Genomic DNA, 15,676 nt, shown 5'->3' with positions numbered 1-15,676 from the left:
TATTGTTGATGTATTGTGAGATTGTTAACCATTGTCATAGGGCAACATGTGTAGTAACTGTTAAATGAGAAACTATTTTGTTCTGTAAGCCTTCATTTTAAGTGAGTATAGCAGCACAATTGGAAGAGCGTAGTCAATGTCACTGAACTGTGCATGTAGAAATTTTTGAAATGGTCTATCTTTGGCTATGTGTATTTTCAGCAAAAAAAAGGTTGAGAAGTTAGAGGGTTGACATGTTGTGGGGTTGTTAACCATGTCATAAAACAGTATGTGTACTACTGTTTCATGAGAAACTACTTGTTCTGTAAGTCTTCACCCGAAGTGCAATAAAAATAAAATAAAAAAATAAAAAGGGTGACCTTTGATGTCACATTCTAAATCAGTATTCAGGCTTAGATACTAAATTAGTGAATTTTAAACTGACAGAGATTTTCTCTCTAAGCGTTTTCAGAATTTAAGATAGGCATCCCAAAGAAAATGTATTGTTAGAAATGGCTGTTCTATTAACATTCTACATTCAGTTGGCTTATTGGAAAATAAAAGCATATTTCCTTATTCCCAAGTGTGTTAGTTACCTAGTGCTGCTTCTGTAACAGAAATAGCACAAATGGGTGGCTTTAACAAACAGAAGTTTATTTTCTTACAGTTTAGGAGGCTAGAAGTCTGAATTCAGGGTGCCAGCTCTAGAGGAAAGCTTTCTGTCTCTGTTGACTCTGGAACAGAAATAGCACAAATGGGTGGCTTTAACAAACGGAAGTTTATTTTCTCACAGTTTAGGAGGCTAGAAGTCTGAATTCAGGGTGCCAGCTCTAGAGGAAAGCTTTCTGTCTCTGTTGACTCTGGAGGGAAGGTCCCTCCTTGTCTCTTCTGAGCTTTTGCTCCTGGGCAGTTTTCATGTAGCTTGGCATCTCTCTTCCCCCATCTGTGCCCCCTAGCTTGCTTGTTTAATCTCTTTTATATCTCTAAAGAGATTGACTCAGAGACCCCCTACACTAATCCTGCCTTGTTAACATGACAAGGACAACCGATTCCCAAATCGAACTGTATCCACAGACATAGAGGTTAGGATTTACAACACATATTTTGGGGGGACACAATTCAATCCATAACACCAGCCAAAACAATGAAATTGGCCAGGTTGCCACCATCTTGTCTGCTATATTTTTTTGTGGATAGTGAAGATTGTCTGATGGGTTATTCAACATTGAATTAATTGGCTTTATGAAAATAATATTTCTAATTTATTAGCTGTACAATAAGGTGCCACTAAAATGTTTTCCCTTTGAACCTGTCATTGGTTCATTTCATAAACTTCAGAAATGTATTTAGTACTTAACAGCTATTGCCATCAAATACTATTGCCATTGCTTGGTATTACTTACAAACATTAATTTAAAAGATCTAATTTTTACATTATAATTTTACTGTAAATGATACCAAAATTTTAAACTTGAATATCCAACCCTAGGGGAATGATGAGTCCAATTTGTACCTATGGTGGAAGGAAATCTCATACACTTATAGTACTAGAAGAGAACATACTAACGATGGATGTGTCTGGATGATATGGGTGATTTTTGTTTTATTATTATTATTTTTTTTACATTAGCTGACTTTTCTATAATAGAAATATTAGTGTAATACAGTAATAAGGAAAAAACATAGATGTAACTTTTAGCTTAAAAAAAGTTTGTTTTCATTATTGATGCCCATGTAGCACTAGACGTGTTTCTGATAGCTTTCTGTGAATATTTATAAATAATCAGAGGATTAAAATAGGAAATACAACTCAGAAGCATCATGATTAATAATTTTATTATATGGATAATTAAATAGAAATACATAGATATGAAAAGCATAAATCAATTGATACTTCATGAAATAACAAGTGGAAACTCTAATATACTTTTTTGGTGGAACTATTAAAATATATTAACTTTCAAAAGTTCAGTGTATAGTAATTGGGGATATTTTGCTGGTATTAGTTAAGCTTACAGCCTTCCCCAAAACACTGTCACATGAATGGAACATAATTTTAGGAGTTTAAGAGACAGAATAGATTTTGGGCTCAGAAGACCGACTGACTGTGTCTTAAATAGGCTTTACCACTAACTAACTGCATAACCTTAGAAAGTTGCTTAATCTTTCTGTATGTCAAGGTCCTCATCTGTAAAATGGGAACAATGTAATACCTGCCCAGTAGGATTGTCGTGAGGATTCATTACGAAAATGTGTGTGAAGTACTTACGCAAGGTCTAGCACTTAGTAAGTTTTGGCTGCAGCTAGGCCTCAAACATAGCAATGATTATGAGGATGGAGCAGGACCAGGCAAAGTTTCATCCTGTTATACATAAGGTTGCTATGAGTCAGAGCCAATTTGACAGGACAGTCTTAGTTATCTAGTGCTGCTGTAATGGAAATACCACAAGTAGATGGCTTTAACAGACAAATTTATTCTCTCACGTTTAGGATGCTAGAAGTCTGAATTCAGGGCACCAGCTCACAGTTTGCTCTGGGGGAAGGTCATTGTCATCCATCTTCCCCTAGTCTAGGAACTTCTCAGCACAAGGACCCCAAGTCCAAAGGACATGCTCCGTTCTTGACTCTCCTTTCTTGGTGGTTATGAGATCCCTCTCCTCTCTACTCGAGTCTCTCTTTTATATCTGAAAAGAGATTGACTCAGAATACACCCTAATCCTGTAGATTTAGTCCTGCCTCATTAACATAACTGTCTCTAATCCTGCCTCATTAATGTCATAGAGATTAGGATTTACAACACACAGGATAATCAGATCAGGTCATAAAATGGTGGACTGCCACACGATATTGGAAATTGTGGCCTAGCCAAGTTGACACACGTTTTGAGGGGGACACAGTTCAATCCATAACAAGTACCAGACAACAACAATTTTAATTTTGAGTTATTACAATCATCGCAACACTCTCCGATTCCTAGAACAAATATTAATAAAAAGAAAATTAGAAGAAAACTTTGGAATAGAAGAAGTTAAAACAGCTTTTATAAGGGTATAACATTTTGAAATACAGTTTGGCAAATGTTCGTAGGTATTTGATCTTTGGTAAGCAAATTTTGTTCTTTCTCATTAGTTATTTCATCTGTAACATAAGAGGAAATTATTGGGAGAAGAGGGTAGCTAAAATCACGTATGGAACTTTTAAAAAATAAGTAGAGTAGTATTTACCTTAAGGTGGAAATGAGGGGTTGTAGTTGGTGAGGAGTACCATATGCCAGGTATTATTCTAGGCACTTGAATAGATGAGTAAACAAAATAGGTAGATTTCCCCCTCTTGGAACTTAATTTCTAGTTGGGGGAGAGAGGAGAGACAGACAGTAAAGTATAAACGTTATAAATAAGTAAAATATCTAGAATAGTCGGAAAGCAGCAAAGAGCAGTAAGAACACCTACTCCACCTTAGAGCCGGTGTTGTGAGGTCTGTGTGAGAAAAAGCTACCAGCTCAGAAGACTGCAGAGGAATCATTGTTCTCAGGGGAAGGCTAGATTTCTGTCTGAGCTAGAAAATGAAGGGAATGTTCAGAGAAGAGTTGACTAGTAATTGATTGGTCATGTATTCCAGAAAGAATGGTTTCAGATGTTTGGAGAGCAAGAACAGAACAAAGCAGAGGATGTGTAAAGCTCTACAGGGATTAGAGATGAAGAGTGGCCTGGGGATATGAATGACATAGCAGTGGTAAGGTACACACTGGGATTAGTCCTGGCAAAGCTATGAGTGTTGTGGGCAGGGCAGAGTGGGTTTCTGGGGCTCCCTCTTCTTTGATGATGGGAGTAGAAGGCGTACAGGAGGACCTTGGTTCCATCTTGACTTCCACTGAAGACCGGGCTTATTCTGATGTGTGCATACATTGTCTTGACCTCAGTATTGATCATATTAATATAATATAATATATATATTGGCTGAGAAATGGATATACAGTTGTTATATGTTTCCCGTCTGTATTTTTTGTACTCTTGAAATATCTCATTTCTTCAAATTGCCTGGCTATGAAGAGAGGTAGGGGGTGGGAAGAGTTAGGGCAAATGCTCTTTCTTTAATGATAAGGGCTCCAGATGCTTAGAAAATTGTGGGTAGTTTCAAGAAGCCCTAAAATATGAAGATTTTAATTAACCAGCCTTAGAAGAAGGACCCTGGTGTGGATTAGTTATTTTCAGGTCAGATGTCCACCCCAGTGCCTTCAGCAAGGAGCACTAAATCAGAGCCTAGTCTCTATCAGACACTTGAAATTAGTGGCTTTGCCCCATGCTTTCTGCTACTGCTATTCTAGGGCCTAAGTAGAATGCTGAGATTAAACATTTCTAGGTTTAAAATTAGCATGCATTTTCATGGACGTCTACAGTTTGAGGTAGTGGTGCACCCTGGGCCATTTACCACACAAGAAGGCTCTGTCTCTTGATAAGAGTCAGTTGGTTGTTCACACAGTTTTTTTTTGCTTTTCCCGAGAAAAGCACAGAACTAAGTAAACGCTATGTAGTACTCTACACTAGGAGTCAGAGTGGAACACTCAATAGGCAGCAACAATTTGACCCCACAGTAACTTCCAAGGCCTATCATTGCCGTTTGAGATATGTGCCTTCATTCAAAAACAGCCTTGTGATTGCTTTGCCTTTTTAAAAAATCATTCTCAGTCTGGGCCCTCGTTTTGTTTTTGCTATTTTGTTAAAGTAATGCTTATGGTTAAAAAAAAAGCATAATGATGTGAAGTAGAAAGTAAGTTTTCCTGTCCACATGTCCTTATTTCCACTTGCCAGAGGTAACCACTATTTGTGTTTCCTTCCAGAAATTTTTTATATACGACTCTGCAAATGTCTTTTTACCCCTGTTTAACAAGTGTTAAACTTCTTTTCATGTCAGCATATGTTGCTGTAATTTGTTCTTGTTAATAGCTGCAGAGTATCCCGTTGTATAAATTCACCATAATTTATTGAACTAATCCCTTATTAATGTACATTTAGAATATTTTTACTTTTTTGCTATTGTAATTAATACTGCAGTGAACATCTTTGTCTGTGTTGTTGGGTGTATACACCTTAAAGCTTGATTAATATTGCCAAATTGCTTCTAAAAAGGTCAATCAGTTTTTTATCTCCATAAGCAGGATTTGAAAATATGTTTCCCAACACTGTCTCCAAACTGGGTATTATCAGACTTAATGTTTTTGCCAGTCTCATCAAATAAAAAATAGCTTTGATTTGCATTTCTTTAATTTGAGGACAGACATACTTTTATAACTCTATTGAAATTTATATTTTCTTTACTGTGAAGGGCCTGTTTATACTCTTTCTGGGTCAACTTTTGAAGGGATTCAGGAGAGTGAGGTTATTTTTGAAATATTTTTTTAAAATTGATTTTGAAATTCCAAGATTCGTCTTTATCTCAGGATAATCTTTTGGTATTTTTTATTTTTGTATGGTGCATTAGAAATGTCAGATCTAGAACATTAGTCAAATGATGGTAGAAATTACCCTTCAGTCATAGATTAGACAGGCCCATAAAACAAACAATAATACATGTAGCTCAACCATGTATTCAAGACTTAATGGGCACACCAGCCCAGGGGCAAGGACAAGAAGGCAGGAGGGGACAGGAAAGCTGGACAAATGGAAATGGAGAACCCAAGGTCGAGAAGGGGAGAATGTTGACACGTTGTGGGGTTGGCAGCCTATGTCACAAAACAATAGGTGTATTAACTGTTTAATGAGAAACTAACTGGCTCTGTAAACCTTCATCTAAAGCACAATTTTAAAAAATGGTGGTAGAAATTAGTTGGTATAGTACAGAGGATTCCTTTCTAAGAATTATAGCAAAGTTCAGAGGTGGGGAATGTGACCTCGATAACAGTTCTGAGATCTGTTATGTTTGGTTCTTCTTGGCCTAAGGCCCATAAAATTGATGTCCATAAAATCTACCCTAGCTTTTCACTGACTGAGCCCAGTTCATCCCCAGAGTGTCAAGGCTTAAGCCCTTGTGTCAAGCTGCTGGTAATAGCTAGCGTCCCTAAGCCTTCCAAAGCTTTTACTCTTTCCTTATGTGTTTACTCTTTTTTCTTAGGACAGTCAGGCTTAGTTCCGTAACACACACACCTACATTTGTTTCTTTTTTTTTTTTAATTGTACTTTAGATGAAGGTTTACAGAGCAAACCAATTTCTCATTGAACAATTAATACACGTATTGCTTTGTGACACTGGTTGCCAACCCCATGACGTGTCACCACTCTCCTCTTCTTATTTTTTTATTGTGCTTTAGGTGAGAGTTTACAGCTCAAGTTAGTTTCTCATACAAACATTTATACATACATTGTTATGTGACCCTAGTAGCTATCCATATATGTGACAGCACAATCTTCCTTTCCACCCCGGATTTCCCATGTCCGTTCAACCAGCTCCTGTCCTTTCTGCTTTCTCATATCGCCTCCAGACAGGAGCTGCCCATTTAGTCTTGTGTATCTACTTGAACTAAGAAGCACACTCTTCACGAGTATCATTTTATGTCTTATAGTCCAGTCTACTCTTTGTCTGAAGAGTTGGCTTCAGGAATGGTTTTAGTTCTGGGTTAACAGAGCCTCCGGGGGCCATGGCTTCTGGAGTCCCTCCAGTCCCAGTCAGACCATTAAGTTCTAGTCTTTTTACTAGAATTTGAGTTCTGCACCCTACTTTTCTCCTGCGCCATCAGGGACTCTGTTGTGTTCTCCATCAGGCAGTCATTGTTGGTAGCCGGGCACCATCTAGTAGTTCTGGTCTCAGGCCAATGGAGTCTCTCGTTTATGTGGCCCCTTTTGTCTCTTGTCTCTCCCCTTCTTGACCTTGGGTTCCCCATTACCAGCTTTCCTGTTCCCTCTTGCCCTCTCGTCCCTGCCCTGGACTGGTGTGGCCATTTAGTCTTGTTTTATGGGCCTGTCTAATTTTTGGAGTGACTTCACTACTGAGCTGCAAGGGTGTCTGGGGTCCATACTCCAGTCTTCGTCAGACAAGCAAACTGGGCACCATCTAGTTGTGCTGGACTCAGTCTGGTGGAGGCTATGGTAGTTGTGGTACATTAGTCCTTTGGACTAATCTTTCCCTTGTGTCTTTGGTTTTCTTCATTCTCCCTTGCTCCAGACTGGGTGAGACCAGTGGAGTATCTTAGATGGATGCTAACATTTCTTCATAAGCTCCTGGCCTTAGTGATTTTCAGTTACATTTGCCTATGCTGTGGTGAGGAGGCCTTGTGGTATAGTGGTTAAGAACTCAGCTGCTAACCAAAAGGTCAGCAATTCGAATCCACCAGCCGCTCCTTGGAAACCCTATGGGGCAGTTATACTCTGTCCTATAGGGTAGCTATGAGTCGGAATCAACTCCGTGGCATGGGGTTTATGCTGTGGTGCAACTGGCAGCTGACCTTATTAGAGAGGAAAGAAAAAAAATACTCACACATTGAATATCTGGCGAGATTCTCCCCTCCTGTATAAGGGCACACTCAACAGCCAGGTTTTCAGTAGGACATCTCTGGGAACTTTAGCCACAGTCATTCATGGACTCTTAATCTAATATTTGATTTTTAATATGACTCTATTGACAACTGACTTACTCTCCTTGGTGACAATTCTCAAGAGACCAAGTGTGATTATCTCATCTCAGGCTATTGATTAGTTCTTTTCAGTTTAGCTGTTCACCCTGGTGCCATCAGCAAGTGGCACAAACAGTAGGTGCTATGGATGAAGGTGGATTCTTTTAGGAGGGCTATGAACAAAGCCAGCAATGGTTAGTCCTTGATGCCGTTAACACAAACAGGAAAGTCAGGAGGGGAAATTGGTTTTCAAGAGAACATGTTGGTACCTTATTGGACATACTAAATTCAAGGTGCTAGCAAGACATTCAAATGGAAATGATAGGGGGTCTTTGTTTCTCATCTAGTTTCATCCTTCCATTGCCAGAGTATGAATAATGGAATTTCTCTTCTTCTAGAAGATAATGTCTCAAAATCCATTTATACATGAGCAACAGAGTTGGAACCTAGAGGACTGAGGCCTCTGAACCTAGTGGACTTTCTGCTGTATCAGTGGGGGATAATGTTAATCTGGCATCACCCAATCAGAAGAATAAAGTGGATTATCCAAATTTCAGATCATTTTGATGAGGCTGATGTAGGCTCTCATAAACTAGCTAGATCTGTGCTCGATACTATGTGTGGCTTATCTGCTTCTCAAGATGGACTACAAAAATACTGCCTTTATGTAAATCAGAGCCCAGCTGGCACACTGGTTAAGAGCTCAAGCTGCTAACCAAAGGGTTGGCAGTTTGAATCCACCATCCACTCCTTGGAAACCCAGTGGGGCTGGTCTACTCTGTCCTCTAGGGTCGCTGTGAGTTGGAATCGACTTGACAGCAACAGGGTTTTTTGTTTTGTTTTGTTTTGTTTATGTAAATCTGTTCCATGGTACAATTTCAGTTCACAGAAGATTCTGCCCCCTTTGCATAAGCTTAAAATAATAGTGAAAGAGATGTATGAAGAATATAGCCAAAGTAGGAGTTCACTCAATAAGTTACATATAAGGCATAGTCTCCAAAAATCTGAGTTATCGATGACTTTGTCCTTGTGAACTTCTGCTTGCAGCTAAAAAGCTTGCCGATTCACTAGGGCCCCAGCCTTTCCTGGCTGAAATCTCACTAGCTACTGCTGGGAGCAGTCTTGGGGTAGAACTCAGAACTAATTTCCCTGAAAAAGTAGTGGTTTGTTACTAGTTGTATTAATTCAGCCGTATTACTGACTTTTATAAGTCAGTTTAAGAATTTAGACATCATTAAGACGTTAGGCACCATTTGTGAAATTACTCCTGTGAGAAAATCTAAGCTTCAGACTTAACTGAAAAATTTTTCAGCACAGCTGAGATATGACTTCTGTGCAATCTAAAAGTGAGTAGGTGGGAATCCAAAGAGTAGCATATATTAACGAAGTGAGGTGATTTTTCTTTTGTAATTCAGGTTTCTTCATAAAATGAAGAATAGGCTAGAATCTAGCCTGCTTATTGGGAAATAGCATGCACAAAGAATAAGTTTTAATGGAAAAGAATCAGCTGAAGGAGTGAGATAAAAGGAGAAAAAGTATTCTGGTACCCATGGATTGCCAAGAAAAGCAGTGCGTTTTCTCTGTACTTAGGTGGGCAGCCGTTTTACTATATAACCTTCAGAGGGTACTCACTGCTTCTGCCTAAATTGATAATTTGGAACATGAGATCATCTTCTATTTTGATTATCCCCATGGATCCCCTTCCATTGACAGACCATTAAATAAATCTTTAATTGTAAAAGTTTGCCACTGAAGACTTATGTTTAAGGTATATGTAACAACTTATGCTATAGTTGGTTTCTCGGCTTACAAATAAAAGCTTTAATTTTTACCCAGACTTTTATTCAGTTAGAAGATTGTACCCACATTTGGCTTACCTAATCCTTCAAAATTGTTAGCATTAAATCCTATAACTGTATTAACAGTTATCATTTACATAAAGTGACTTGAAAAGAGTGTCTTAATGATTATAAATAAATTCAGTGTATAATAGCTAAAATAAATGTATATACAAACCATATCAGTAGTGATTGGTTCTTCAAAGGATATTTATGGCATTGCAAAATAGTTAAAGCTTTGCTTTGGCTCTGAATTGAAAGAGTTGGAATTATAAAGGGGACAATATCTCTGACTTGTGTGAGGATTTTATTTGTTTATTTACCTAAGGCCTAATTTCCGAATTTTTGCTTCTTGACCTTGTAGTTTTTCTAAGATGACTTTGTGTTTGAGCCAGAGCCAATCTGCCATTTGCCCAGGGTTATATAGCCAGTAGTAGCTCTGGTGGTGCAATGGTTAAGCGCTCAGCTGCTAATTGAAAAGTCGATGGGTTGAACCCACCAGCAGCTCTGCAGGAGAAAGACTTGGCCATCTGCTTCCTTAAGGATATACAGCCGTGGAAATCCTATGGGGCAGTTCCATTCTGTCCTTTAGGGTCGCTGTGAATCTGGATCAACTCGACGGTAACAGGTATATGTAGCCAGCAAGTAGCTGAGACAGAATTTGAATCCAGGTATGTCTAATCCAGAGCTTAAGCTCTTATCTTCTACATTATCCTGCCTTTAGATAATACACATGCAATCATTTTATCAACTCATAAATTCCTTTTACTGAAATAAACATACAGTTTCCACGCAAAATGGACTTGGATGGTGACAGTACCATTCTAGGCAGTATACTGTGTGTGTGTGTGTGTGTGTGTGTGTGTGTGTGTACATACATATATATATACATATACACATACAGTCATGTGCTGCATAACATCCATTTGGGCAGCATCTGACCGCATATATGTCTGTGGTCCCATAAGGTTATAATAGAGTTTAGAAATCCCGATCAGAGAGTGGGACGTAGTGGATGCAGCAGCTTCCTTCATGCAACATGTGTGTCTCATGTCTCTTGTGTACAAAGCAACTGCACTGCCAGGTGTATAATTGTACAGTACAAATACAACCTATAATACATATGTCTTGATAGTTGTAATAAACACCTATGTTACTGGCTTAGATACTATACTGTACTTTCTATTATAACTTCAATGTGAACTTTCTGTACTTAAAAATAAAGTTTATCGTATGACATTGTGTGCTTCAGCTTGTATGCAGCAGCATCCTATCTTGTGTATTGTCTGTCTCTTGAGTTTTAGTGTTCTCTCTGTTTAATTTTCTTTTAAAAGTATTACCGTGAAGTGCATCATGGCTCCCAAACTCAGCAAAACCAGTGCTAGTGATAGAAGCAGTATCCCATATGGCTTTGCTAAGTATATAATATGGTGTTCACACAACATCCGAATCACATAACGTCCTATTTCACAGACCGTATTGTGGACGTTAAGTAACGCATAAAATATATAAAATCTCCTTTATTAGCTTACTATATTATGAACATCTTTTCAAATCAAAACATGTTTTTAACTATATTGCAGTAATTTATTCAACACTTATTTATGTTACTAAACCATTTATTCAACACTTATTTATGTTACTAAACCATACCACAGTGAACATCTGTCTCTGCATATCTTCTTAAGAAAACAGAATTTTTAAGTGAAATAGTGGACTTCAAAGGTTTTATGTATAGTTAAGGTTTCTGGCTTTACAGGAAGAGTGTACGGTTTGCACTCCTATTGAAGTATTGAAAATGTCTGATTCCTCATCGCTATCTAATATTTACTGTAAAGCTTCCTTTCCTTCTTCCCAGTATTTAGAGATATTGAGTAACATGATGACCAAGTTATTATCATTTTGTTTTTCAGGAGATGATTTTTCATTGATTCAACAAGAAATATTTATGGTTAAAGAATGTAAACATTGCAACATTGTTGCCTACTTTGGGAGCTATCTCAGGTAAAAACAACAGAAACAACTGCTTTCTCTTTGTATTCATTCCTTTTGTTACCACTCTTCCTCTTTTATGAAAGCGCTGTCATGCATGTAAATTTTAAAAATTATATTACCCACAGTCCTAAAATTTCTAGGGTTTTCTTAAGTCTCCCCTTTTATATTGGTAGTGACACCTCCATTTATACAGTCTCACCTTATCTGGCAACCTTAGTGAAACGTTATGAATGATTACAGGCAAGTGTTTTAACTTAGAAAACTTTGATCATATTCTGAACCATTTGTGATGAGAACAAAGCTGAAATTAATGTATATTTCTGTAATTTGAAGAGAGACTGCCAGGGCAATTTCCTGTTGCACCTAATCTGTCCTGAACTTTGTGCTGAAGAGTGAGTCTTCAGAGTATTTCAGTGATTGAGAATTACTGTAAGCTAATATAATTTTCTTTTTCTTACATATTAGTCGGGAGAAACTGTGGATTTGTATGGAATACTGTGGTGGTGGATCACTTCAGGATATTTACCATGGTACTGTAAACTTGACTTTACATTTTAAAACTCACTTTGACTTTAATAGACTGTTGTTTGACACACCTGGTTAACCAGGAGTATTAACCTGGACTCCCTAGATTTACTATTTTACATTCTGAGTACTCGTATTCTGAATAGTGCATAAAAGAAACCTAAGTCTTATTTTTTGTTGGTTATTACTGTTAATTAAATTTGCCTGGGCCTGAGCTGAGACAGCCAAGAGTACATGCATAATCCAGTTTTTTTTTTTTTTTAGATGCAGTCTTACATAGTCTCTAGGAAAGTGTTTTATCTACAAGTGAAACAGCCTGAACTTCCTTGTAAATGAATTTTGAAATGCAAAGGTAGCACACATAAAAGAAATTATATATGTCTATCTTAATAATAACTTGCTAACCAGGGAGACAATTCAGTTGACACTATAATGTTTTAATATTTAAAATTCAGACAGATTTTTTTAAATTTGGCGTGTTTTATTTAACCTTCTGTTAATTTAGACAGTTTTCTGAGTTGAATATGACTTTGTTTCAGTAATAGTTAGAAATAGTTTTAGTTTTGATTCTACAGTTTAATTTCTAATTTGCTGTTGAAAATTTCCAGAAGTTGAGACTACACATGAATTCTTATATGATAATTTTTCTTTTCCTTATTTAATATGGAAAGTATGGAATAGTAAAAACTCCCATTACAACTATGCATTGTGTATTGTATTATTAAGAAATATGAGCTATTTTTAAACATTTCTATGCTGAAATCTTTATATGAGAAGTCTTAAAATTTCAGTCATGCAATTTACAAATGTGGTCAAGTAGATGTAAAAACAGAAGTACTAGCCCAGTTTAAATAGTGTTTTGTAAGCTGTAGAGGTGAATTTTTTTAAAAATATCAATCAGTAGAGCAGTGGTTAAGTAAACTTCACTGCACCCATGATATGGAATACTATGCAGCATTTAAAAAGATGAAGTATTTCCGTGTATATTGACTTGTCTCTCCCCAAGGCCTGTTTTTAAATGAAAAAAGTAAATCATGAAAGAATATGTATATCATAGCTGACCACACTTAGATTTTAAAAAATTATATTGTATAAGTACACTCAAATTTATAAATCATACCTCTAGAGAATAAGGAATGAGTAAGGAAGATCCCAGAAGAATCAATGCCTTTGAATTATGATGCTGGCGAAGAATGTTAAATATACCATGGACTCACAGAAGAACGAACAAGTCTGACTTGGAAGAAGTACAGCCAGGATGCTCATTAGAAGCAAGGATGGCAAGACTTCATCTGACATACTTTAGACATGTTACCAGGAGGGACCAGTCCCTGGAGAAGTTCATCACGCTTGGTAGAGTAGAGGGTCATTGAAAAAGAGGAAGATGCCTATCTTAGTCATCTAGTGCTGCTGTAATAGAAATACCAGAAGTGGATAGCTTTAACAGAGAGAAATTTATTTCCTCACAGTAAAGTAGGCTAAAAGTCCAGATTCAGGGCTTCAGCTCCAGGGGAAGGCTTCTCTCTCTGTCAGCCTTCTCATCAATCTTCCCTTAGTCTGGGAGCATCTCAGCACAGGAACCTCAGGTCCAAAGGACGCGCTTTGCTCCCAGCACTGCTTTCTTGGTGGTATGAGGTTCCCGTGTCTCTCAGCTCGCTTCTCTCTTTTACGTGTCAAAAGAGATCGACTTAAGACACTACCTGATCTTGTAGACCTCATCAATATAAGTGCCACTAATCCATCTTATTACATCATAGTGATAGAGTTTACAACACATAGGGAAATCAGAGAAGGAGATAAAAGGTAGACATTCATACAATACTGGGAATCATGACCTAGCCAAGTTGACAGATATTTTTGGGGGACACAATTCAATCCATGACAACCCCCAACAAGATGGATTGACACAGTGGCTGCAACAATGGGCTCAAGCATAACAACAGTTGTGAGGATGGCGTAGGACGGGGCAGTGTTTTGTTCTGTTGTACATAGGTTCACTATGAGTTGGAACCAACTTGACGGCACCTAACAACAACAACAACAACTCTAGAGAAAGGGAAGAGGCATTTAGGAATAAAAGTTTTGAATTATTATAATAAAAATGTATTGATAAATACTATAGTTATCTACTTGTGTCACAAGAAATAACACATAACGAAGAAAGTCTTGATTGATGCCTAAGCTCCAGCTATTGCTGTTTGTTTAAAATAATATTTAACACCACATAAATATTACAAAGTACCAAAATATTAATACTTAGACTATCTCTTAAGTTGTTTTTTTTTTAAACAAGAACTAATTCCGTTTTAAAAACGAACAGTTTGATTCCTTTTCTTAGTAGTTTTTCATTTTCTTATGTATTATACTAGAATTTCCCAGTGAGGAAAATCTTATGTAATATAGAACTCCTTATTTAGCTTAGAATGAGTCTTCAAAATTGAGAATTTTTATCCCAGATTAAAAGAAAACTTTTATTATACCCTGTTGTTGATTTTAAAGTAGTATTTGTAGAAAACAGCTTTGCATCACTGAATTTGAACTTTCTTCTCCATGATTTTATGAAGAATGATGATATGATTATATGAAGAAGTTTTATTCAATAATTATAATTTTTATCTATTCACACTCTTACGCAATGAGAACTCTTAAAAATGTGGCAAAAATCAAACTATGTAGCTGGCAATTTTTACTACTTTCCCTTTTAAATTTAAAGAAGTGTTTTGAGATAACTAATTTTATTTTTTTTGAAACTTCTGTTTCCATTTTTAAAACATGGTATTTGTTGAATTAAATTGAATCTAAGAGGTATACATGTTTGTAAATAGTTATTCCAGATAACAAACAGAGTAATTGGGAACAGCTACACTGATAAATTAATTGCTGTTAATAAAGTGGCTTCCCTTTTATTTCATCATGTTACTAAGAATCAAAAATTTATGTTCCTGAGTAGGTAGAAAGAGCCAGTGATCAAAATTACTTCTCTCAGTAAAGATTACTTGTCCTGATTTGGTTTCACTGTCAGCAAATACCACCCCAGATTTCAAATATTCTCTCATGGTATTAGAAGACATATTTCCAAAGCTTCTGGCTGGTTACTTGCATAACAAGCATTTTATATTTAATAATAGGGAGAAATCTGGTTGCCAGAAGTGACCTGACTACTTCTAAAATTCTTAGATAAGGCACTGGATCAAGCTTCGCTGTTTTGACAGATACTGTAAAGAATTATACTAAAAGAAAATTTATCTAGATCTTAAAATAAGTAAATAAATGTGCGTATTTTATATATTGCTTTTCACTATATTTTAGCAGTAAATCTCTTTATGATTCTCCGTAGAACTATAATAAATGTTTATACAGTTTCTTTTGTTTTTGATAAATTGTTGAGAATTGAGATAATTTCTGTTGCTTTCTATAGAACTTTCTGTGATGCCTAGTAATATGCCTTGCAAATAATGGGTGCTTAATATTTTTACTTGCCAAAGTTGTTAGAGTAAATCTCTTACTTTTAAAGTGCATTTAAAATTCTCAGTGTTACTTGTTGTTGTTTCTTGATTACAAAAATAATACATGGTCATGGTCAGAAGTGAAGTCCAAATATATATCCAAAGATATATACAGAAATTTTAGAATAGTTTTTCATTTCTTTTTTTATTGTACTTCAGGTGAAGGCTTACAGAACAAATAGTTTCTCATGAAACAGTAGTACACATATTGTTTTATGACATTGGTTAAC

The 15,676-nt window shown here is 36.6% G+C and overlaps 1 protein-coding gene across 5 annotated transcripts in view; it reads left to right on the top strand.

The window, feature by feature from the left end:
* The window catches only part of MAP4K5 (mitogen-activated protein kinase kinase kinase kinase 5), a 123,493-nt gene that overhangs the window by 50,118 nt on the left and 57,699 nt on the right, over positions 1–15,676 (top strand). For 4 of the 5 annotated variants that reach the window (XM_004370847.2, XM_023726163.1, XM_023726162.1 and 1 more), the window contains exons 4-5: positions 11,334–11,424; positions 11,881–11,945. In XM_004370847.2, coding sequence (XP_004370904.1) covers positions 11,334–11,424; positions 11,881–11,945 — 156 coding nt within the window. Of the gene's footprint in view, positions 1–2,745; positions 3,712–11,333; positions 11,425–11,880; positions 11,946–15,676 lie in introns of those variants that run through there. The other variant, XM_023726164.1, reaches the window with a different exon arrangement.

The sequence above is a fragment of the Trichechus manatus genome, unplaced genomic scaffold (genome assembly GCF_000243295.1).
Source record: "Trichechus manatus latirostris isolate Lorelei unplaced genomic scaffold, TriManLat1.0 scaffold00010, whole genome shotgun sequence".
NCBI lineage: Eukaryota > Metazoa > Chordata > Mammalia > Sirenia > Trichechidae > Trichechus > Trichechus manatus.
The sequence above is the reverse complement of the archived record's forward strand: the minus strand, read 5'-3'. Positions and strand labels throughout refer to the sequence as shown.